The sequence below is a fragment of the Polistes fuscatus genome, unplaced genomic scaffold (assembly GCF_010416935.1).
Source record: "Polistes fuscatus isolate 324 unplaced genomic scaffold, CU_Pfus_HIC Scaffold7, whole genome shotgun sequence".
Lineage (NCBI taxonomy): Eukaryota > Metazoa > Arthropoda > Insecta > Hymenoptera > Vespidae > Polistes > Polistes fuscatus.
The window spans coordinates 9564901-9589844 of record NW_025113151.1 but is presented as its reverse complement, the minus strand read 5'-3'; the positions used below and the strand labels follow the sequence as shown (position 1 = coordinate 9589844).

The following is a 24944-nucleotide window of genomic DNA, read 5'->3' as shown; positions in this document are numbered from 1 at the left end:
GACTAGAATGATTATGTTTACTAACTTACGCTTTCTAAATGTTCCTATATCTTTTAATCTTCCTTTTTTTTTTTTTTAATATCCAACCGTTCTCTCAATCATCCAATAATAATATTCGACGTCGAGGAATCTAGTGAAATATACTTTTTTCATAGTCAAATTGATTTTGAAAAATATACGTTAAGAAAAATTCATTTATTTCTTGAAAACGTTTTCCCGTTTCTCCATTTTTTCTTTCTCCAATTTTGTTAGTATTTTTCAATCAATTTTATATGTTACTAGCACTGAAAAAATTGACCAATCAACAGGTGTTTTGGAAATTCGTCCAATCAAATTAATTCTATATATAAATCTCTATTTCTCATTTGTCTAAAAATCTCCTAAACTATAAATAAGGTCAGTCACCTTATTATTACCACTATTATAAAATTGATTCAATATTTCTTCGCTTTTAGTTAGAATGGAAAATTAAAAGAACAAAATGCTTTATTTGAAACCTGCCTGAAAGTACATTCTGTTTATTGCATTTAGCGCATTGCCACGTTTGCCCCGATGGTAATGTTACGTTTCATGAATGTGTAGTCTGATATGCTTAATGTTCCGTCATGAAACTGAGCGGATTTGACGTAGAAAATAATATGATCCTGATTTATAATTTAACAGATGTCGTTGACTATTTAATCAAGAACAATGGTTATAAATAATAATAGAATATAATTGGTACATATTAGAACAACAATATTAGAAAAAAATGCATACCACTTTAAATGACACTTCTGAACGAAGATTTGAAATACAATGCAAATTGGAATCAGAAATTGCAACTTTAGAAGCATTGAAAGAAGCAGAAGAACGAAGTAGAAAATTAACAAGTGGTGTTCTTGGGATACTTTCCTCTTTGGAACAACGTTTGGCTACTTTACGACGTACCATTCTTCCTGTTTATAATGAAACTGGAAATTTACAGTCACAACAACATAGTACGTGTACGATTTAAAATAATCAAATATAATGGATATTTGTACCTTTTATTATCATCAGCTACTGCCTAATGTTTATATTTATATTTATTATAGATATTGAAAAAACACTTTGCATATTGGATCATGCTATCGGATATTATGGCGTATGTCAAGAAGTAGAAAAGTCAATACGTAATGGACCTAGTAGTTCTGCAGGTTTAAACAATTTTCTTGATGCTATGAATCGTTTGTACAATGCTCAACGATATTTTCAAAAAAATAATCCTAGTTCTGTGGAATTAGAGAATGTTACAAGTTTATTCGCCATTGGATTAGAATCTTTATACACAGAATTTAATGATATTTTAACCAGACAAAGTAAACCCATTTTACCAATTGTTCTTCTGGATCTTATTGGTTCTGATGAGGATACGAGCGGTGAAGATGCACCTCAATCATTATGCCAATTACCAGAAGCTGTTATGGATGATTTACTTAAAATAGCTGGTTGGTTGGAAGAAAGAGGTCAACATAGACATGCCAAAATTTATGCTTCTGTACGTTCTAGTATTGTCCTTCGATCTTTACAGTTACTTAAAGAACATCAAAGAAGTGCAAGTGGAGGAAGCACACACGCAGGCAGTCCAATGCCAGTAAATTCTTTAATATAAAATTCTAATTCAAAATGTAATTACATTGTATAAATAATGCTTATTAATTATTTATATTATCAAATACTTTTAGAGAGCCAAATTTCCTAATCGTCATTCAAGTGGGACTCAAGAAACAACTGGAAGATGGGCATCACGAAGATTACAACATGCACTTGAAAAGAAAGCAAGTAAAATGTTATTGAAAGCATCGCAAACTACTGGATTTGGCCTATCTTTGACTGCATCAAGAAAACCACAACCACAATTATCTGGATATTCAATAGAAGATGTAGCACCAGATGAACAGGAAATGGAAAATTATCTTTTATTAACTGCAGGACTCCATAAACTTATGCAAGCAGAGCGCTCGTTGGTTGGTAGAATCTTGCCCCCTTCTTTACAACTTCAAGTACTTGAAGCTACAGTACGGAGTGCTATGGATCTTGTGGCTCATGATGGAGAAAGTATTGCAACAAGGGCTAAACGATGTTTCGCGAGACGTGATTTTTCTGCTGTTTTGGTAGTTTTCCCAATTTTAAAGCATCTTGAAGAGCTTAAACCAGACTTAGAGAGGACTGTAGAAGGATGCGATTATGCCCTTAGATCTAAATTTGCATATGTACTCAATGCACTATATGGAACTGTATGTTTAACTATTCTTGAAAATATCCTTATTATACTCCTTAAAAACTTCTTGTTTATATTGATAATAAAAATATTTTTTAGGCAGCTACAGCTTTAGAAGATTTTGCAGAAAGTGTTAGAAATGAATCTAATGCAATTTTACCTAAAGATGGTACTGTAGCGGAAGGTACAAGCAACGTCTTAGTTTTTCTAGAACAATTAGCGGAATATGCGGATACTGCAGGAACAGTTTTTATACGTAATGCAGATGTGGACTCTGTTAGTCCATCCTCTACAAAACAAATAGAAACTGAACGTAAAATTGTACTTGGCACTTATATCAGTTAGTATTAACCTAATTTTAATTTAAACAATTATATAATTAAACATAATTAATTACTTAACATTATTACAGGAAAGGTCTTAGCACAATTAAACTTAGCATTAGTCAGTAAGAGCGATGCTTCGTATTCTGATCCTTCATTGCGAGCACTCTTTCGTTTAAACAATCATAACTATGTTATCAATGCTTTACGTCGCAGTTCTCTAATGGAACTTTTGCTATTAGCAGAACCAACTATTGAACAAACTTATGTTGATTTACTTAGTAAAGATAAGACCAATTATGTCTTTACAACGCTTGTTAAGGCTCGAAGTTTTCTTGAACATTCATCCGATGAACCAGGTTTATATTCTATTATATGAAATATATTAAGATAACTCCGATTTTGTAGATCTAATTAAGTTACATTTTGCTTTTTGTACAGAACGTGGTTCTAAAGTACTCAAAGAAAAGTTTTTGGGATTTACAAGGGAACTGGAAGAACTTGCTAAATGTCAACGCTCTTATTCTGTACCTGATGGACGTTTACGAGAAGAAATACGTAAAGAACTCGAGCAAGCTATCGTTCCCCTGTATACTACTTTTTATAACAAATATCGTGGAGTCTCTTTTTCTAAAAATCCAGGAAAATACATCAAACATACACCGGAGCAAGTTAAATCTGTAATAAATACTTTCTTTGATACATCAGCATAAAATAGGATTACAAAGAATATAGTTTAACAAGAAAAATAGAAAGATGCTTAATAAACACCCATTTAATAAAGCATATTTAGTTACAGTATTTATGGTTTTTTTTTCTTTTTCCATGGACCGAATCTCAATTCCACCTGACATAGATTGCACAGGTTGGTGGATTTTTGACGACGTTCGAATATAGATCTTGATCCAGCCCTTTTATATATATTTATAATATATATATAAAAAAACAAGTAACGTTCTCTCGATTTAGATTCGATCAGTGACTTATACACATAAGTGATAATAATAGGAATACATTTGAACTTCAGCATTTATGTACAATTATTTGCTATAGATTTGTTTTTTTTTCTTTTTCTATACTTACACATTCGTGCTCCCTTTTTATCACACATCTGACATACCTGTCGTACACTCAATCATACATACTGCTTCTTATTTTGCATACATTTATCCTCTGCTTCTTTTATTTAATTTGATGTACCTTTAATGTTCGACTGGTATGCAATACAGCCTACATTAAGACAATGTACTGTGCGTACTAATAACAGATTCTACAGTAAAACTGTAAAAAACAGCACAAGGAAGCAGAGAATGTAATAAATTGATTTTACATACATACTCATATCATATACACCAAAAACTTATACAATTGTGTTTTAAACTCTGGTATGTATAGAGAAATGTTGATCAGTTTAATTAAAAAGGTGCGCCATATTCCATGGTTTGCAATTGCATATGGTATTATCATGATTACATAGCAATTCAAGTTTTATATATAGAGAGAAATCTGACTTTTTATATATATATACAAAATCTCCATGAATGTAAGATATCGTTTTAAAAATATTTACTTACAGCTAATTATTTTTGAATCGAATAATATTTGAAATTTGGCTAAAACGTATAAAGTGAGAAACCAATCTAGCTAAATTTATGTAGCAGTAAAATAATATATCTATGATCAATGGATTACGCTAACATATATTCTCTTATAAAGATAAAATTCTAAAGATTTGTTTTATTCTTTTATGTGTATATACAGCTGCAAACTATACATGGATCACTCTCCCGTTTGATTAAGCTGATTAGTATTCGATTTTTGGGCTCTTGTACAATTACATAGCAATATTTGTATATTTTACCCTTTATATATAATTATTAATCATAATATTAATAACACACTTTAGCATACTGTACAGAATCAGTTCTTCTTTCGGTATCTTTTATACTTTGTTTATCTAGAATACCAGCCTACTTATTTTTCTCTTTGTTATGAGATTAAAGCTTGGACTGGAAATTTATATGATCAGCACAAAAAACAAGTGCTTTGATCTTTTCGATTTCAGTAACCAGAGATAACAGGATAAGTTTGCATTTCCAATGAATGTAAATTTTGTCCCAATGGTATTTTAATCTTTCAGTATAAGAATCACCAAATTGATATTTGTGCGTTTTCATGGCAGCTGTAGTCAGTCTATCAGAGCTGGACACAAACTGCACTATGGGGTCGAAGATCGGTAACTTGTAGTGATTCAATTAAAATTGACAGGCTGGAGATGAAATGGTAGTATGCTCGATTGAACTCCAGACCATTAGGCAAAAGATAACAATTAATATTATAGAAGGAAACATCTGCGTTTTGGTTTAACCTGAAGAACAGGACATAAAACAGCACGAATTGCTTCATCAAAAACAGTCTTCAAACCTTTTTGCGTTAAAGCGGAACATTCTAAATATTTAACAGCACCTATTTCTTTTGCCATTGCCAAACCCTAAAAATAATAATATCAACGTAATAACAATGTTACATGCCAACTGTTAAAAACATTCAAATATTTTTAACTCATGCCAGAACAAAAGGACATTGTACAAACCTGAGGATAAGTAATAGGTGCGAGTTTCTTATCTTTAAGACGCTCAATAGTTTCTTTGTCCTCGCGTAGATCCAATTTAGTGCCTACTAAAATAATTGGAGTCGCAGGACAGTGATGACGTACTTCTGGATACCATTTAGCACGAACATTCTCAAAACTTGCAGGATTTACCAAAGAGAAGCAAATCAAAAATACATCTGTTTGTGGATAGGACAGCGGTCTTAATCTGTCATAATCTTCTTGACCAGCAGTATCCCATAGACCTAAGTTAATGGGCTTTCCATCCACCATCACGTTCGCAGAATAGTTGTCAAATACGGTTGGGATGTATTCACCCGGGAATGCATTGGTAGTATAGCTTATCAAGAGGCACGTTTTACCCACCGCTCTGTAGTTATAAATACAACGAATAAATATTGATTATTACTTGTTACATTGTCCAAATCAAATGTTTAGGAAATGATGACACAATAAGAATTGACAGAACATTATCAGAAATAACAAAATTTCTCTAATGTTTTTTTACCCTTAATTTCTCTTTTTTTCTTTTCTTTCTTTTCATATACATATTTTCCCTTCTTAAAGAAATAATAACGTTTAAGTAAAAGAACTTTGAGAAATTTTAATTACATTAAACGTCGACGCTGTTTCGAGGGAAATGCTAAATAAGCGATTTGTCCTCGATACGTAATCTATAGGCGTGATACACATTTCGTTAGAAAAATATATATCATATTTGATAGGATAAGGAAAAATATATCCGAGGGAAAATATTTCATCTATAAAAACGTAATCGTCGAGTTGACGGGCGTGGTAAACTGATGAACAACATCGAGAGGATGGGCTTTTAGAATTTCGAGGTGAACAAGCTGGAGAGAGAAAGAGAGGCTGAGGCCACTGAGGTAACAACTCATCGTCATCGTTTATGGGTTTGACCTGTTTGTTATTACCCTTTGTAATAACGACCTTAAGACCTATTTTTTGTATTCTCTTTGAAATAATAAATACGTACCCGTCACCGACAACCACACACTTGATAGCCTGCATCCTGGAGCTTGGAAACGTCCGTAATGTGCGCGAGAATACGTAAAGTCGCGCGACGATTATTCTTTACCCGGTACCTCCGTATACGTATACGTGTAGACTGATGCAAGCGTGTCTGTGTGTGTTTTTATGTGTATGCGTGTATGCGGTGCGTACGTATATACGTACGGAAGGATAGAGATAGATAGATAGATATGTAGAAACAGAGAGAGACGGAGAGAGAGAGAGAGAGAGAGAGAGAGAGAGAGAGAGAGAGAAAGAATCTTGTTGAGAACAAGAGAGAAGGAAGATAAGGAAAAGAGAGCAGGATAAGCTAGAGTTATAACGTTAAGGAAAAATAATTAAGTATGAAACTAATATAATATAATACGTATAAACGTAAAACGATATTTAAAACGTCCGATGAAATAGGACTAACGCAGATAGTCAAAGTTTAAGCGTGCTCAAAATATAGTCTAGTTTAGTAAGGTTCGAAACGTTGGAGAATATGGTGAAGCTTCTTCGAAGGAGGGGAGGCGATAGGAGGGGTATGGAGAGGGAAGTAGAAAGAGAAACACTCAACGCACACGAGGTTAAAAGCAGACTGAACAGAGAGAGCGAGAGAGAGAGAGAGTAGAATGATGAACTAAGCCACGGAGAAAAAACTATGCAGCCTGACGAGGATCGCAGCAGGAGATATTATGATCACAAATCTTTCTCTTTCTTACTTATTGAAATCAACATTAACTCTCTATTTTTATTTGTGTGTTCTCTTATTTTCTTTTTTTTTTTTTAATTACTTCTTTATCTTTCTCTTTCCGTCTATCTCTTTATCTAAATGCATTTCTCTTGTGAGTTCGAAAAAAAGAAACAACCGGATATTCGTCAATGAGTAATCGCATGTTTTTTTTATAATCGTCATGGCGGAAATTACTGGAAACGATGACATTCGTGGATGCTCTTTCGATAGAAAACGTTGCTGATTCATCCATTAGATACTATAATTCAATTTGAATTAATTTCTATTCTTGCGTGTTTACATTCGAACATCATACTTCGAGACTGTTCAAGATTACGTATCGAATTAATAGACGGTCTAGTTGCATTTAAACGACATTTTTTCGAGATAATAATTATCTACAATGTTTAGATTAATTATTGTTGAGTATCATTTGTTATTTTAGTTTCCCGCGCTTTTTAAGTAGTATTCTACAGTACTACCTTGCGGAAGTTTGTGGCGGGAAATTTAAATTGCATTTCACGCAACGATTCGAATTTTTAACTTATTTTTTAATTGTTTTAAAATTATTACGTTTCTTATATAATATATACGTTTATTATATATACATACATATATATACATTTAATAATTACAAAGAAATTGAAAGATACGTATGTATGTATATAATAGTAACTCGCGAATTAATCATATTTGTTTATTTTGATTGGTACAAAGAATGAATTCATGCAAACAAAATTGTAGGATTCCTTAAAAAAAAAAAGAAAAAAGGAAAAAATTACAAGGAATTTTGAATCTCGTAACAAAATTAACATTTAAAAAGAAATATTAATTCCATCATAAGATGAGCTTTTTACAATAGCGTTACTTTATTCTGTACATTTTTTTCCATGAAACTAAAAATAACAGCGATATTTGGACCATCCGGTATATGTAGGGTGGCGCAGTAATCGTAGTACAACCGGGCAGGGGGTGATTTTATGTGAAAAAATAAGACAGAAATTAGATATAGCTTTTTCGTCTCAGAAAATTGGAGAAAATCGATTTTAAAGTTAGAACAATTGAATATGATTTAATTGTTGTAATTCTGAACGGCTGTCTTTATGCGAGTAAGTGGGTGGCGCAGTAATCGTAGTACAACCGGGCAGGGGTGATTTTATGTGAAAAAATAAGACAGAAATTAGATATAGCTTTTATTCGTCTCAGAAAATTTTGGAGAAAATCGATTTTAAAGTTAGAACAATTGAATATGATTTAATTGTTGTAATTCTGAACGGCTGTCTTTATGCGAGTAAGTATTGATAAACATTGATGACAACGTTTTTGCGGTAAGTGGGACAAAAATCATAGTGTATTAGAAAGAATAATAATTCGTTTTCATTAATTTCAAATTATCGTGAAGTTATGATAAGATATTTTAATCGAGAGTATGTTGATTTGTGTTACTTTCTTCGGGAGAAACACAATTTTGGGGAATACATTTTTCAGCAATATTTGTAAAGTAATAATTCAATGTACAAATAAACAATAAAATCGATATCATTGTCAATATTTTTCAACGTTAAATCTCATAAACATAATCGGCTAGAATGACGACAATTCAAACCATATTCAATTGGTCAAACTTCAAAATTAATGTTCTCGAAAATGAAGCTTCACCTGAACAAATAATATATTTAATTTTTGTCTTATTTGTTTTCTCTCGTAGAATCACCTTCTGTCCAATTATGATACCGATTATCATCTCACCTTGTATATATGATATTTCTTGTGAAAATTAGGATATTAAAATATATCGTTCGCATATACCAGAAAAATTTATCGCGCATCTTTATTATCTTCTAATTATCGTTACAATATTATTATGTGCATGCTTTCATTCATTCATTTTGCGTATATTTTTCTATATAACGCACATATCGATTCGTATAAATATTAAATATGATCGAAACGATTACAATATTGAAATATTTATAAACGGATAAACAAAATATAATAACAATAACGATAATAACAATCGAAAATAATAAAAAAGGAAAACTACTTTTAGCGATAGAAACAATAAAAGTAACGATTATATATTAATTATTGTGTATTCGCACAAATATATACATATCTCATATATATATATATATATATTTATTTATTTATTTATTTTTATAAATAATGGACAATACCGCAAATCAAATACTAGGAACTTTTTATCGAAATTTGTTAATGCCGTTTATGCGTTTTATAATTAAATTGTAGCGACAATCACACACAGGTACTCTTAATATTTTTGACGATAAATAAGCAATATGTCAATTCTTTCTTGTGAATTATTCATTCGAATAAATGAATAAAATAAACAATTATTATTATATAATGTGATCACAATATTGATATAAACGATTTCTTAAAATATATAAAATATCAATAATATTCCAACGTAATTTTAGGTACATCATCATAAACGTTCGAACATCGCTTTACAATTAGAGAAAAAGGAACTTCATTAATATTTTTCATTATACAAAAAAAAAAAAAAAGAAAATTCGTTGCTTCAATTACATTGAAAGAAGAAATTTGACATAATCGCCGCGCGTCTTAAAATAATTATTTATCTATTAACAATAATAATAACAACAGAGATCGATGCTATTGATTTTGTTCAGAACGAACATGTTTGAAAAGAAACCGTAAAATGATTGTTGAAATTTTTCATATACAGATTTTTTTTTACAAAAAAGATACACATTGCACACGAATAGAATTTTGTTGTTTCTTCGTTTTTTTCTTTTCTTTGTACTTAAAAATATTTTCATCTCTCGTGTATGCCTTTTAAAAAAGGCGCCAACACCCTTCTGTTGTGTCAACACCCTTTTGTTCTTTTCATACTTCTCTTATTCGCAATTTATCAAACTTAAAATTAACTTCCTTTGAATAGAAGTTAATTATCTTTCATTTTACTGTAACATTTTTGTTCGTTTTTTTTTCTTTTTATTTTATTTATTTTTTCTATTCTTTTCTTTTCAATAAAACTAAAACGACGATTTCCTTTTCACAATGATCGTCGCCTACAAAACGATAACGTTTGATATTACATTTAATTTTATTATTATTATTATTATTATTATTATTATTAATATTATTATTATTATTATCTTTTTTTTTCTATTATATAGAAATAAATATTATAGATACCTATCGATTTATTAAATTTTGTTGGATGATGAAATTTCTAAAATACATTTACAGGAACTTATTTCGTTAAAACATGGAAGATTTATCAGCGCAAATGCTGTGTTATCGTTTTTTTTAATCTTCTCTCTTTACATCAGTCACTTTTGAAAAATTTCCCCTCAAAAATCGGTTGAAATGATGTACTTCATTTCTTTTTTGGTTTAGTTTTTCTTTTCGTACTTTTTAACGATCTCTAGTATGTACTTATGCACGTTTAGAGAGAAAGACATGAAATAATTAAAGATACGTATTTATAAGAAAAATGTAACATACATAAGCATGCATTAACGGCAGTCAAATAAAAAACATTTTGCATTCGTTTCTTCTTCTTTCATTTTTACACGCAAAAGATATTTCCCTTACTATATATTACCTATTAAAAATTAAATTAATTAAATATACTTTCTCCATGAAGTATATTCGTTATTTATAAAAGAATATATATATATATATATATAAATGTGAATTTTTAACCCATAAAAGATAATATATTTATATGTGTTTGCATAGAAATTATTTTTATGCTTTTAATGAAACATATTAAATAAAATAGCAAATAAAACTTTATCAACCTCTTCGAAAGAAATTTTTCAATTTTCTAATAATGACGAGATCAAGTAAAAAAATGATACAAACTGTGTGATTAATACCACTTATTAAATATATATATATATATTTTTTTTGTAATATAACTATAATTATTATTATTATTATATATGCGATCCTCGAACATAATATGATTGTATTGGAACGTAACATGATTGCTTGAATGCAATATGATAGCTGGAACGTTATGATCACTCAAATGTAAAATGCTTACAAGAATATAAAATTTAATTATAGATTAAGTATTATAGATATCTAATAATAAATAAAGTCTATAATCTAATCTATAAAATTTATTTATAGATTATATATTATAGGAAAATTATTCTGCGAGTTACCACAGAAGAGGTTAATAAATTGCATAAAAATATTTATGGAAATTTTCAATATAATGTGTCCATTCTTTCAAATTTTTTTCTTTAGTTTTTACCATTTTCATCATTCGTATTTCTTTTAATTTTTAATCAACAATATACATAAATATTGTTTGTCGGTCTTACATACACTCATCCCTTGGTTTACACATCCTCGGTATTTTATTTCAATAAGTTTAACACGATCAGAAAAAATATTTATCTTGAAAAATAATTTTTCTCTTATATTCATTGAATATATTAAAGAGTATACATTTGTATACGATATTATTAATTATATCGTTTTGATTTCTTTTTTCTTTGACTTGTGACCAAAAGTGAGTTAAAAAAATGTATATTCGTCAAAATGTTTGTTCGAATATACGGGATAAAGAATAAATTAACAAAAATGAAAGAAAAATCTTTTCTGATCGCGTTGAAGTGAAATTAAAAGTTATATATAAACCCAGAAGGATTGAGGGATGGATGTATTTCTAATAAAATTATTGAAAACTATAAACTATTAGTCAAAACTTAATCTTACTAATAATTTTTAAAATATTATTATTACACTCGCAATTCTCCAATTGTATACCTTGATTTGATCATTGGGCACTCTTGCAGAGTGGACAAGCGAGATTATAATTGAAAAACATTAATATAGATATGTTTATTTTTTCCTATTTAACAGCCAATCTAATTTAAAAATACATCTATACAAACTGATAATATACATACAAATTGTTTTAAAAGCGATAGTAAAAACAGAAAAATTAGCATTTCGTTTTATGAATTAATCTTATTTATTCTTTAGAGTCTCCTAAGTGACTTTTTTTTTTTATTTAATCACATATCTTTTGTTTTATCATTTCGATTTCAGAGAATTCGTATAATGAGAGATTTTGTGTTATTTTTCATGAAAAAAATGATCGTCGCGATAAAAAGTCGTTTAAATTTAAATCGTAAAAGTGAAATTGTGTTTTTGATAGTGCATGGAAGTATTTATTTATTTTCATTTCTTTTCTTTTTATCTTTCTTTCCCCCCTTTTCTTTTTTCTTCTCGTAATTTTTTCTCCCACTTTCGAAACGAACGATCTATCGAAAGTTTAATTTGATTCTTCGTTTTTCTCGTCTTGCACAAATCAAATCTCATTTTTATATTCAAAGTGATTTTTCAATGATCAGGGAACGTGCAAGGAAACAATTGTTGGTATCACTATTAACGATGACGTTTGCAATCATTTTTAAGAGGCGTCATAACGACAAGTTGTCGATGTTTTGGTTGTTGCTATTGGCTGGTCATTATTTCCATATTTTGTCATGAAAAGAGAAAACAAAAATACACAAACAAAAAGAAAAAATTAAAAACAAAAAAATAAATAATAATTATAAAAATAATTTTTTTTATTAAATTAAGAACAAGCCATATACAATAAAAGCCGACAATTAGTACACGAGTTCGGATGTAATATAAAAAAGAAAATTAATTTGTTCTAAACGACTCGTTAAAATTAATAAATAATTTATCGCAAAATAATTAAAATAACGAAAAATCTTGTAAAATTCATTATTTGTTGTTTCTATTATTGCGTATTTTTAATACGAAATAAATAAGTACGTTTGTCTGCTTCTTTCATTCGTTATGTTGTGCACATTCTATATTATAGAAAAAATAGATAATTTATATATATATTTATTAAACTCTATACAACGTGTACCGTTTCTCAATACTTATGGCTTCAATGTTTTTGTCTTAAAAATAAGACACTTGTCAAAAAAAACATTATCTTTTATCAATGAATTATTTAAATAGAAATTCATTATATTTCTCCTGTCATCAATTAAATATTACTTTAACATATAAATTATATAAATATTACTTTACAAGTATCATATAATTCAAAGTGAATTTGTAAGTCATTCTTTTTTAGGACTCGAGGAGTACGATATATATTTTTGTCCAAAAAATCGTCTTTCGATTTGAAAATTATATATAAAAGTAATTTAAAAGAAGAAAAAAAAAAAACCAAAATAAAATCAATATCACTAAATATCTATTTTTGTTAATACTGTCATTGGCATAAATTTATAATGTACTAATATGAAAAATCACAGGACGGTTCGAGATGCGTTAAGATCTTTCGTTTTTTTCCTTTTTTTCTTTTTTTTATTTATGCTAAATAACGTTTGATAGATGATATAACTGTAATTGTCATTTAAAACAAAAAAAAAAGAAATAAACGAATTTCACGCGATACGCAATACTTGCAATATATTAATATGATAATAGGAACATAAAACCGTTACTTAAACTCAAATAAAATATAATAATCAATACGTAACGCTAATTAATAAAAGAAAAAGAACATTTTCTTGATAGTGTTATCTTCATCTTTTTTTTATCCTTATGCTTTCGTTATTTCCCTTTCTTCGGTTTTTATATTACTTCTTTTTATTATTTTAATTTAATTTAATTTAATTTTATTTTATTTTATTTTTTTTTTCCCCTTGTAATTCTATTTTATTTTTCCATTTCTTGTGTGTAACACAAAAAGATACCGACGTTTCTTTCATTTCCTTCTTTTTTTTAAATTTCTTTTTTACTTTTATTTTTTTTCTTTTTTCTTTTTTTTTTTCTTAAATCAGTCTTACTTCAGTCTTATGCTGGTGTGAGGGTGAATCTATTACTTGACCTTTAATGGTTACAAATTAAAGCAGATGGTAGTACTATTTCAGAGGCCTCTTGTAATTCTTTTTTTTCTCTCTCTCTTGCTTCTCTTTTTTCTTATTTCTTTCTTTAATTGTATTTTTTCTTTTTCTTTTTTTTCTTTTCTTTTCTAACAGAGATCATACAAATGGATCAACTACGTTGATGAAAACAATTAAAATTATCCAACTTCTTTATAATTAATAGGTATTCATGGAAATGTAGATGATTATTTTTTGATCTAATGAAATACATAAAAATAAATCGATGGCGAATTTGTGTCTAGTATGTTGGATTAATAATCTTCGAAACTTTTAATCCTCAACGTAGTTATACATTTATATCAAGATGTATCTGTGTGTGTGTGCCTGTGTGTATGTGCGTGTTTATGTGAGTGTACGTGTCTTGTGTATATATGCTCATGTCCATGAAATTTATTTTTTCTTTTTGCTAAAAACTAAAACCCCATTTAAGGGATAATAAAAATATGTGAAAGAAATTTCATTGGTTTCGAATATTTTCAATATTTCGAGTATCCTCATCATTCTTTTACATTCATATTTTCATATCATTCTAACATATTTGATCGGACATCTAATATCCGATATTTTGTGCACGCTTTAAAACAATGTATATATATGTATAAATATATAATAGCAAGCATAATAAATCGGCTAATAATATATTTCTCGAACACTCTGAAACTGAAGTTTAGCATTCTTTTCCTCTCTATATTATTTTTTTTTTTTTTGTACTTATATCTTGGCACCGAAAATGAAGAAGGAACATTCATGAATTCCCGTCTAGTATTATATACAATTAGTATGAAAATATTGCTTTTAATGTCACGCGAATAAATAAAAACGCGGTACTTTCGTATCTTTCCAATATCTATATGTATATAATATATAAAATATATAAATATATATATATTATATATATTATATATGTATATATATATATACATATATATGTATATATATATATATTTTTATATAAATAAATAAATAGAGAGAGAGAGAGAGAGAGAGAGAGAGAGATAGAGAGAGAAAGAGAAGAAGGGAACAATATACACACGAGAATATCTACACTTTGTGCTTGATACTCTTATTTCATTGAAATTCATTTAAAACAAGATAGCCCGGTTGTTACCGAAATCCACAACTGCGATTCTACCGTCTGGACATAAAGCAACGCCAGATGGTCTATCCATTTCACCTACACCTGTACCAAAACTGCCAAAACCCGTTATAAGAGCTCCAGAAGAATCAAATACCTGTATTTTGTGATTTCTTGAATCAGCTACAATGATGTTACCATCATCGTCGATGGCCAAGCCTTGAGGTCTGAGGAATGCTTTAGCACCTCTGGCAGCCTCGCAGTTGAGGATGCGAGAATTCATGAAGTCGTAATCGATGATTAGTATTCGATGATTGTTGAAATCCGCACAAACGATATTTCCTTCCGGATTGAAGGCCAGTCCACGAGGCGAGTCGAAGTATTTCCACATTGTGGGATCCGTTTCATGGCCAAATTTTCGAAGAAACACACCTTCCGGACTGAACAATTGTATACGATGATTTCTCGAATCTGATATAACTATTTGACAATCGGAATTAACTGCTACACCCCAGGGATAGTTAAAGTAACCGCACAATGATCCCCTCTCGCCGAAACTCGTTATATATTGGCCTTCCATCGTTACGATCTAGAACAGCAAACGAGCATACGTTCAAAGTATAATTAATACATTATATAGGTTTGATATTATTTAATAGATTGAATAGATTAAATACCTGTACACGGTGATTATCTTTATCGGCAATAATAATACGTCGACGTGAATCTACAGCAACACCGGCCGGTCTATCGAATTGTCCAGGACCGTTACCGTATGTACCAAATCTTCTGACCAGTGTACCGTCCAATCGATAAATTTGTATACGATTATTCGATCTATCGGCGAAAATGACATTTCCATCTTTGTCACAGGTAACGCCCCAAGGTCTACAGAGATTATCCTTAGAATCGGCATTGTCCGCAAGTATTTGCGGCTGGCAAGTAGGAACCTTAGATCCGAACCAAACTGTCACTGGATATTCGTTCAATGGTATTGGTCTTCCTCGTGGTATTGAAACATTAGCTTTTGAAGATGAAAGAAGCGTCATTGGTAACGCTTGTGGAAGTGAATTTCCTCGTCCTTTCAGGTACCGACGATCACCTATATGACCAGGATTGTTCAATACAATCGTGCCCAAATTCACGATGTTCTGAAGCGCGTCAGTTGGTGATCCAGTGAATGATATCCAACATTCTTCCGGTGGCGGTAAATTGTGCTGAATTTGACGAACCTTACACATCTGAAAATATAATACAATGTATGATTAACATTATATTATTATTGCTAATTATTTAGTATACATACAGTGGCGGTATGGTATGTTTAAGTACGTTATCAATTATATTTTTTACGAGAACATGGTATGCATAATATAGAAACAAAATACTACTGTTTAATCCATTACTAATTAGTTCAAATTAAAAATTAACGTAAATTATTATATCACCGCTCTTTTGTACGTATAAGTATTTATTATTTAGTAAATTATATTTCAATACCTCCGACAATGCTAAATCCTTGCAAGTTATCAATGCTCGTGGATTATTGCCCACTGTATAAGTTTCCAAAGCAGTGTTAAGTTCATATGCTGTTTTTGTCAATTGAGCAATACCAATTCTGAGTCCATTGTCCCTCGCTTTCAATGTCGAGAATTTCTTGGACCTAGTCTTTTCAATTTTTCGGAGCAATTCCTTTTCACGTATCTCCAAAGCAGTCGATATTCTTTTCATGCACAGCATCACATCAGACGCTGCCTGTCTAGCTTTTTGTTCTATCATCTCGGAAGCCGACTGTCACAATGAAAATCAAAGTTACAATCAATTACGATTTACAGTTATTTTTTTGGTATAATTAATTATTATTATTCAATGTTATTATTTACAGTAATCATAAATCGTATACACACCTGACATGAGTTCAATTCTTGTTTCATTGTTGCAATTCCAATTCGAGCATCGTTCAGTAAATGATTGGCTTCAATCGTTGCACTCTCCATCGCCTCTCTCATATTTATCGTTACGTGTTCTTCGTGATAAATGGAACATTCTAAGCAATAGGATCGACTACAAGTCTGACAATAACATTGGTGAGCTTCGTGAATTTTGCAAAATACTATTGGAGTCTGTTGGAAATCTGACTGTGGCATCAACTTTTTTTGTTGCGCATTTTGAAATACGTTCCTTTCCGATCTCAAATTTAAATCCAAATGACTCTAAATACAAAAATCGTTATACGTTATTTCAATTACGTATAATTATAATTGTAAGAATAAATAATGAAAGATTATAGAGTGATTCGTTCGTTCCCTTTCAAAGAATCACGTAAAAAAAAAAATAAATATTATCAACCGATTCGTAGTTGATTATTTGAACGAGAGTTAACTTGTCAAATAACTTGTCACACGTCTAATTGTTATTTTTATCGTTTACAAGTGCAATTATATATTATAAGAGAGGAAATAAAAAAAAGAAATTAAATTCAATTAAATAAGCACAAATTATTATGTGAATTCATTTTCTTTTGATTATTACATATTACAATTGAATAAATGAAAAACGGAAAAATAAATGAAAATAAAAGATAATAATAAATAATAATAATATAAAAAGAAAAAAAAATGTTTTATCAACACACCATATCCATAGTCATGTCGCTAACTGAAAGGCATAGTTCTAAAAAGTAAGAGGAAGCACCCCTTACCGATCGACGCCCTTCTATACCCATTTGGCAGTCAAAATCTTGGTAGTCGCTGCATTTACTTGTTATTTCTCTCGATTGAGGAAATTTAATGGCATCATCACCATTAACGACGTAAGGATGTAGAAGTATATTAATCAATGAATCGACGCTTAAGTCGTCCGGTGAATGACTGTAGCCTTGAGAAGTTGAACTACTTCCCGATGACGTACCTGCTAGACTTTCCGAATCTGATTGAAACTTAAATAACAAATTTCCAAAATATTAATACCCTCTACCATCTTTCCTTTCTTTTTTTCTTTTTTTTTCTTTTTTCTTTCGTAAAAGAAAATTAGCTAAAAGCTTTCCCGTGTATTTGAAGAATTTTTACGTACCCGAAATAAAGAATTCATGTCGCTATTAGACTCTTGCAACTGTTGTTGCGATTGTGGTCGTTGTTCACGTTGTTGTTGTTGTTGTTGCTGTTGTTGTTGTTCACGTTGTAATTTTCCGAAAAAGTTAGCAGCACGATTAAAATTTTGAGCGCGTTTCATCTTAATAGATCGATTAGTCTCGAATAATTTTGTTCTTTTTTTTTCTTACTTATAACTTCGATCTGAAACATAGAAAATATGATATTGTAAACATTTTTTTTAAATTTATATTTTCCTTCAAAACATATTCGATTAAAGGAATGTTCCGTTGTTTCTTCAGAACTTTGAATATAAGACATTATTAATTCATTGTTTATCGGATATGGAAATTGTTATCGAGTAATGATATAAGTATAATTATTGAGGAAAATTATTTGAAATATAAAAACTGAAGTATATCAATCGTATGGTTTGACATTAAAATTGTAAAAAAAGAAAGAAAAACATTTTTTTCATGGAATTAATTCCAATAGTTTATGTATTTCCCATGGTATCGCATGGATACCATTTGTTCTACCATAATTTTATCTGTGTGTGTTTGAAATCGGGACACACACCTCTACGGTAGCCGGTTCAAGGCCGCTGACTGAGAGTATCGTGCAACAAGAAAACAGAATCCCCTTTTGCTCTTGGGATCGAGAAATAGGGTCCTGCTTCTACTCATGGGATCCTACGAAAATCAATAATCACGGGAAATTGACGTAGGTGTATGTATTCCTTTCGCGAGCGAAAGTTACCTGGTCCTATATTGTTCAGCCCTAATCACTTAAATCAATCAAAATAATAGATAACGAACGATACAAACTAAAAGTAAAAACAATTTTCCGGATTTTATCTCGTAGAACTTGTTAGATCAACCGGTTGGTTGATCATTTTTCAAACATCGAAGAAAACAAACGATTATTTATTATATGTCTCCTCATTTTAATAGAATCTAATTAACGAATTATTTATTGTTCATTATCAATCGATTTGATTATATAAAACATATTGAGATATTACTTTACATATATACTTTGCATATATACATAATCCCGGTCAATGTTTACACACGAATTTAACGAATTTTAGAGACGATGATAAATTTCACGTTACACGATTAATTCGAATAATATTTTTTTTCTTCTTTTTTTTTTTTTCTTTTTTTTAATAATTCCGATAAGAACGATCGCGGAAGGAGAGATAATGAAATATTAAATATCATGAAATATGGGATGAAAAATGTATAACAGAGGAACAGGACAGAATAGAAGAGCATCGATGAGAAGAAGGAAAAAAAAAAAGGGAAGAGAAGAAAAAAACTTATTCATTTTCCGGATGTTTCGTGGCATTTCGAGGGTGGTATCCTTGAAATCGCCATGACGACCAAGGTCAGACCTGCTTTTCCTCTCGAGGGTCAGAAAGGAGGAGAAAGTAAAAGGTCCGATACCTATGCGGAGAGGGTTGATGGTAGTGTTGGTGGGTGGTTTTGAAAGTATGAGAGCGCGCATGAACCACTCGGTTCTTCGCATTTACGCGCAAAGGGGGAAAAAGGGGGAGGGAGAGAGAGAGAGAGAGAAAAGGGGAAAGAACGCCCACGCGCGCGAACTTTGTGGGGCACGTGCGCCTATATACCTACCACTACCACCATTGAATGTAACCATTGCCGATCCATCTATGTAAAGGTATATACATTTTCTATGTGAATTCGAGAAAAAAGAGAGAGAGAGAGAAAAAAAAAAGGAAAAATAAAAGATATAAAAGTTTATGAAATTTTGATACATCAAGTCGTCAATAATTGTTTCTATACGAAACATATTTTGTTATATACAAGAATTACTATTTTATTATATATAAGAATTAATTATTTATTATATGTGGTATATTGTTATGTGGAAAAACTTTTCTTAACAGTTTGGAACTTTTTTTTTATCAAAATTATTAATTTTTATATATATATATTTTTTTATACAAAATTTTACTCCCAAATCTTCAAACATAACACTTTTCTAATCTTTTCATTTCTAATCATTTATATGTATCGCTCATTCGTTACTTTTAATCTTCTCGGTTAAGTTTATTAGAAGAATTTGGAATGTTTCCAACCCGCCAGAAAAGTTTGAATTTCGTTTGAAAAAACGAATTGATTCCCATGCGAATCTATTCGTCGTTTGATGAGAGCAAACATTTAAATATTAAAATAATGCCCTTTATAAATCTCTGTAAAAGACGGTTTAGAGAAACAAATTCAAATTGCAATTACAAAGAATCGTTTCAATTTCAATTCGTGTTTTTAAGATTATTCAATTTTAACGATTAGTCGAATGTTATTGTCGTTTGATTAATATATTTTAAGATATAAAAAAACAACGTTCGTAATACAAATTAAACGATATTATTATCCCCCCTTTTTTTCTTTCTCTTTGTTAAATTTCTACCTAAATTTATGAATTTTTGTACATCAAATCGATATTACCATACGTTTAAATTAAACTATTATAGAATTATCATATATAATTATATAATTTAGAAATAACAGTTTGTAAAATTAATTCTTAAATAATTTAATATCGATAAAATATATATGATATTTCTAAATTAATTGAATATATTTTATAAGAGACACACTAACCGTTTTGTCCTTATGTCGAGCACCGTCTTACTTCAGCAGCATTAACAGCCGATGATTTTATATACATACATATATACGTTATATATCGTGTTACACGCTTATAAACAAATATTTACATTCAAATGCGAATGGACTTTTCTAAACACAAGCTTAAATAATCGAACCACGAGAAAGTGGGAAATCACGGGAACGAGGGGGAGTGCTTGTGTCTAATCTACAAAACAAGATTAAATTAATAATCGAGGAAAGAAAAAAATAAAGTGGCTCAGTATGTTTCTGGGGGGGATAATGAAAATTTGTGAAATATTTTTCTCAATTTATCTTTTCTTCTTTCTTTCTTTCTTTCTCTTCGTTTTTTTTCTGTTCTTCTAATCACATGTACTTCTAATAATACAAGTTTGACCTCGCGCCTCGAGCTTTCCGTTCGCACTAAATTCAAGTTCGACTACTGTAGTATTTCTAAATGAGCTTGAAGACCCGCGTCCCCCACTATTCGACGTTCGGTCCCGTTCAACCAATCGGAGCCACGCAGGCGCACCCTCTTCTTTATCGCTATCTCTCTCTCTCCGTGTATGCGTATATCTAATCCGCATCCCCACTGGGGTGGTGTATTCGCCACTCTACCAGGCCACCGATTTCTAGCAATCCCTTTCGTTCCTTCATTTTTATATCTCTCTCTCTCTTTTTCTATTTATTTTCGCATACGGCAATGTCGAGTAGGTTCAACTATTTTAATTATGTATACATGTATATACATAGATGCATATACAAGCTGCCTCAATTAAACAGATTTCCACTAGATATCTCACATTTTGAATATATGTGTACACTTTTATATAGATATTTAATTATTTGAATCCCTTTTTTTTTGCAATTCGAATCGACGATATCTTTTCCACCCATCAATATCATCAACTTTATTTTTATCCCATTGACGCGCATCGGTTAATTTCTAGCCCTTATGTATTAACCTTGAGAAGGATTCCACGAACTGATACTTTTTTCCTCTCCCATCCCATAAACCCTTCCTCGTGTTCCGATAAAGTTAAACTTTGCCCTCCTTTTTCCCTTCTAATAAAAAATATTACAAAAATCATCTATATTCTCATTCTTAATTTTGTTAGTTCATTTAAGCCCGGATATAATTCAATTTTATTTTTCAATCCTTTGCCGATACTTTTCAACTATCGTTTTTTATTTGATACTTGGCATTGTTTCAATGTTTGAAAAATTTCGTAGACACTGAAAGGTATCATTTGACTTGTTTGAAACTTTACAACAGAAAAACAATTTACAATTTTCTTGATTATGTGGGAGATTCAAGACCAAGATACCCCTTTAACCCCTCTTAACGTTTGCCATTCGCCATGCGGCTTTACGATAGAGCGCTTGCGTCGGAAGATCATGAATGGAAGCGTCGCTCAATGCAGCTTCGGCCGTTATACTTTTATTTGTCTCTTGTGGAATGTTGCGGTTTTCCCTTAAAACGCCGAACTATGTCCTAACTTGATTCGATAAATCAAATTTCATCAACGGGATGGATAGCTCTACCGTTTTAAAATGTATACATTAATTGAATCCTAATAATAGTTGAATTTAAATTAACGTTATCATATTCAATGCGTATATATATACTGATTACATATATTAAGTATAGCAATAAATTTGGTATCTTTATATTAAATTCATTGCATCGAAATTTGTCATCCTTTTTACTTCAAAGAATTCGACAATTGCTTCTAAGAATTGATCAAAGTCATCGAAAATAATCAAGGAAACTATTTTAAAGAATATAACACAGATGTATATTTATAAATAAATATTAAATTTGTTTTAGAAAAAGAGATACTTAATATAATTGCTGTTCCTAATGTTATTACAAACAAAATTGATACGATTCCTTTGTCAACGTATACACATCAATTTTGAATATTATAATATTACAGTTATCTGTATTGAAATATTTCTTCCTCTTACGATCTCTTTTTAATCAGAGAATCAAACTCAGTTAGAAAAATAATTCTAAAGCACATAATTTTATGAATGGACTTTTACGTGTACCACGGCTACCACGTGGTGGGGCTATGTGCCGCTTTAACGATCGAGTCGTGTGAAACACACTTTTTCCCTGCTTTCTATCTATCGCGTCAGTCCTCCTCCATATTCCTCTCCACCCCTTATCAGTAACCACTACTATCACCAACCACCAACAGGCACACGCGTGCGCGCGCGCGCGCACGCGACATCGCATACAGGTGGTGAGCTTTTGTACGCGTACGGTATAACCCTCTATGTGTATTTATATATACATCTATGTGTGTGTGTGTGTGTGTATGTATTTTCATCTCTATACACAGAATCACGGAAAGCTCTCACGAAGCTGCATCAATAAACGTAATCAGACGTACACTCACTTCTCTCCCACTCTTTCATCCTCCTTTTCTCTCTATAGAGAAATAAAATTGATTTCTAAAAGAATATGTGTTTAATTTTGTTTATATTAAATTTTCTAACTTCTCTTCCGACAAATATTCGAATACAACGATATACAAAATTTGTCTAAAAAGAAACGAAGAAAATTCTTTACTTCCGATACATCCTTCTGCACACAAAAAAAACTGATGAAAGAATATATATTTATATACGTATAGAAGATAAAATAACATCTTATTTATTAGTAACTTTGTTTAAACAGGGATAGCATAGTATTTTTTTTTTATATACTATTCTATCTAAAGCAATATATATTACATGTACCTCTTCATGTACCTTGATTATAAAAAGCTCAAAGAAAAATATATCATATATAAATAGAAGTTAAAATTAAATAGAAATTTAATATTATATCAGATAGGAAATTCTTAATTAATTTTTTATTTTACTTTCACAATTTCACGTTTAATTTCATATTAACGAAAATGATATAAACGAAGAGAGATCGTTAATATCATCTTAGGATGATAACAATCAATTGTTTTTAAATCATCGTGAGAGATGTATCTATTTAATATCATGAAAATATCAATTAGAAAACGTATATGTATAATTACATAAATATATGTAACATCTATTTCAATAATAAAGTATAAAGAAATAAAAAGAGTTTTTCCAAGGAACGATGAATCGTACATGCATATATATACCTGTCTCTATGTGTGTGTACGTGTTATGCGTAGGCGCACGCGCCCACTCTGTGTGTGCCATGTATGTGTGTGTTAGGTACGAGGGTTATACGTAGCAGCGTATCTCAATGATAGGGTAAGGGAGGGGCAAAAGGGAATGGGAACGTCGATGAACGAATATCCTTACCCCCTCTTTCTCTCCCTGATACGTGGGTGCTCCCAAGGTCACCGCAAGTGCAAAACTACGTAGTACGACGCCTCCGTCGCGACGCCCGCGCATGAAACGTGGGCGCCGCGTGTATATATATAGATCTCTCTACAGGTCGTTTTGTTTTAACGACACCATCTCTCCGATTCAACCCTGAAAATAACGAAAATGTATATTTCATTGTTTGTTTGTACGAATAAATTGTTTCCATTTATTTTTCTTTCCAATTATTTTGGCCAATTCTTATATATTTCAGATATTTTATAAAAAGGGAATTGTTTTTCTTTTTTTTTTTTGATGAAAATTGAATTGTTATTTTTTAAATGAATATTTGTATAATATTGAAAGAAAGTTCGTTAATATGTCAATGAAAAAGTATTAAAAATATGTACAGAAGATAATGATAGATTTACAGCATACATAAATATATATGTATATATTAAATCGTATAGATACTTACAAATTCTTTCAGAGACAAAAGTGAACTGGAACGAGCGGTAGATCGACGGATAAAAAAACCGACAAGACAGATGATCCCACTTTTCCAGCAGATTCCATATCTCGCAAGATGGGGGTTGAATTCTTTAACACGATTACTTCATTGTCAGTTAGTCTCTATTACAAAAGACATATCATTAAAATTGTGTAACTTCAAAGGGTGTAAAAATTAAAAATATTTCGATAATCGATTAAATTAGATTGAGAATTAAAAGATTATTAGATTAAAAATTTTCATTAATCTTTATAGATTAATTTAAAATTCATCTTTTTTCGTGCATGCAAAAATATTATCGTTTTACCTTGCCAATTTCTATGGAATGGAAACAACGTTTAATTAGTTTTTTAATTAACACCTGAAACGAATTTACAGAATTTGGAAAAATCATTGTGTTTAATTTTATTGACAAAATACGTATTATGAGAAATTCGTATTTTTAATAATATTTTTTTTGTTTATCTTT

At 30.3% G+C, this 24944-nt stretch overlaps 3 protein-coding genes across 5 annotated transcripts; 1 reads left to right on the top strand and 2 right to left on the bottom strand.

Annotated features, from left to right (window-relative positions):
- The first annotated feature begins 394 nt into the window (after positions 1-394).
- On the top strand, positions 395-3366 carry LOC122524024 (exocyst complex component 7). Its single transcript, XM_043646059.1, has 7 exons — positions 395-555; positions 664-980; positions 1077-1615; positions 1707-2258; positions 2342-2582; positions 2655-2924; positions 3007-3366. The coding sequence occupies exons 2-7, from the start codon at positions 752-754 to the stop codon at positions 3276-3278; spliced, it is 2103 nt and encodes a 700-aa protein (XP_043501994.1). The 5' UTR covers positions 395-555; positions 664-751; the 3' UTR covers positions 3279-3366.
- LOC122524025 (ras-related protein Rac1) lies at positions 3323-6360 on the bottom strand. The gene is made up of 3 exons (XM_043646060.1): positions 6171-6360; positions 5159-5546; positions 3323-5056 (listed from the first exon to the last, which is right to left on the bottom strand). Exons 1-3 carry the CDS (start codon positions 6203-6205, stop codon positions 4901-4903), a joined length of 579 nt encoding a protein of 192 aa, XP_043501995.1. The 5' UTR covers positions 6206-6360; the 3' UTR covers positions 3323-4900.
- An 8458-nt stretch (positions 6361-14818) lies between these two features.
- On the bottom strand, positions 14819-24544 carry LOC122524333 (E3 ubiquitin-protein ligase TRIM71-like). Of its 3 annotated transcripts, XM_043646511.1 has the most exons (8): positions 24443-24544; positions 23962-24135; positions 18003-18223; positions 17566-17868; positions 16838-17143; positions 16431-16721; positions 15608-16171; positions 14819-15519 (listed from the first exon to the last, which is right to left on the bottom strand). In XM_043646511.1, the coding sequence occupies exons 3-8, from the start codon at positions 18159-18161 to the stop codon at positions 14938-14940; spliced, it is 2205 nt and encodes a 734-aa protein (XP_043502446.1). In that variant the 5' UTR covers positions 18162-18223; positions 23962-24135; positions 24443-24544; the 3' UTR covers positions 14819-14937. The 3 variants fall into 3 exon arrangements, with proteins under 3 accessions (XP_043502446.1, XP_043502445.1, XP_043502447.1); XM_043646510.1 differs by lacking the exons at positions 23962-24135; positions 24443-24544 and adding an exon at positions 20653-22256; XM_043646512.1 differs by lacking the exons at positions 23962-24135; positions 24443-24544 and adding an exon at positions 20653-22253 and having other exon boundaries at positions 17632-17868.
- Between the last annotated feature and the right edge of the window lie 400 nt (positions 24545-24944).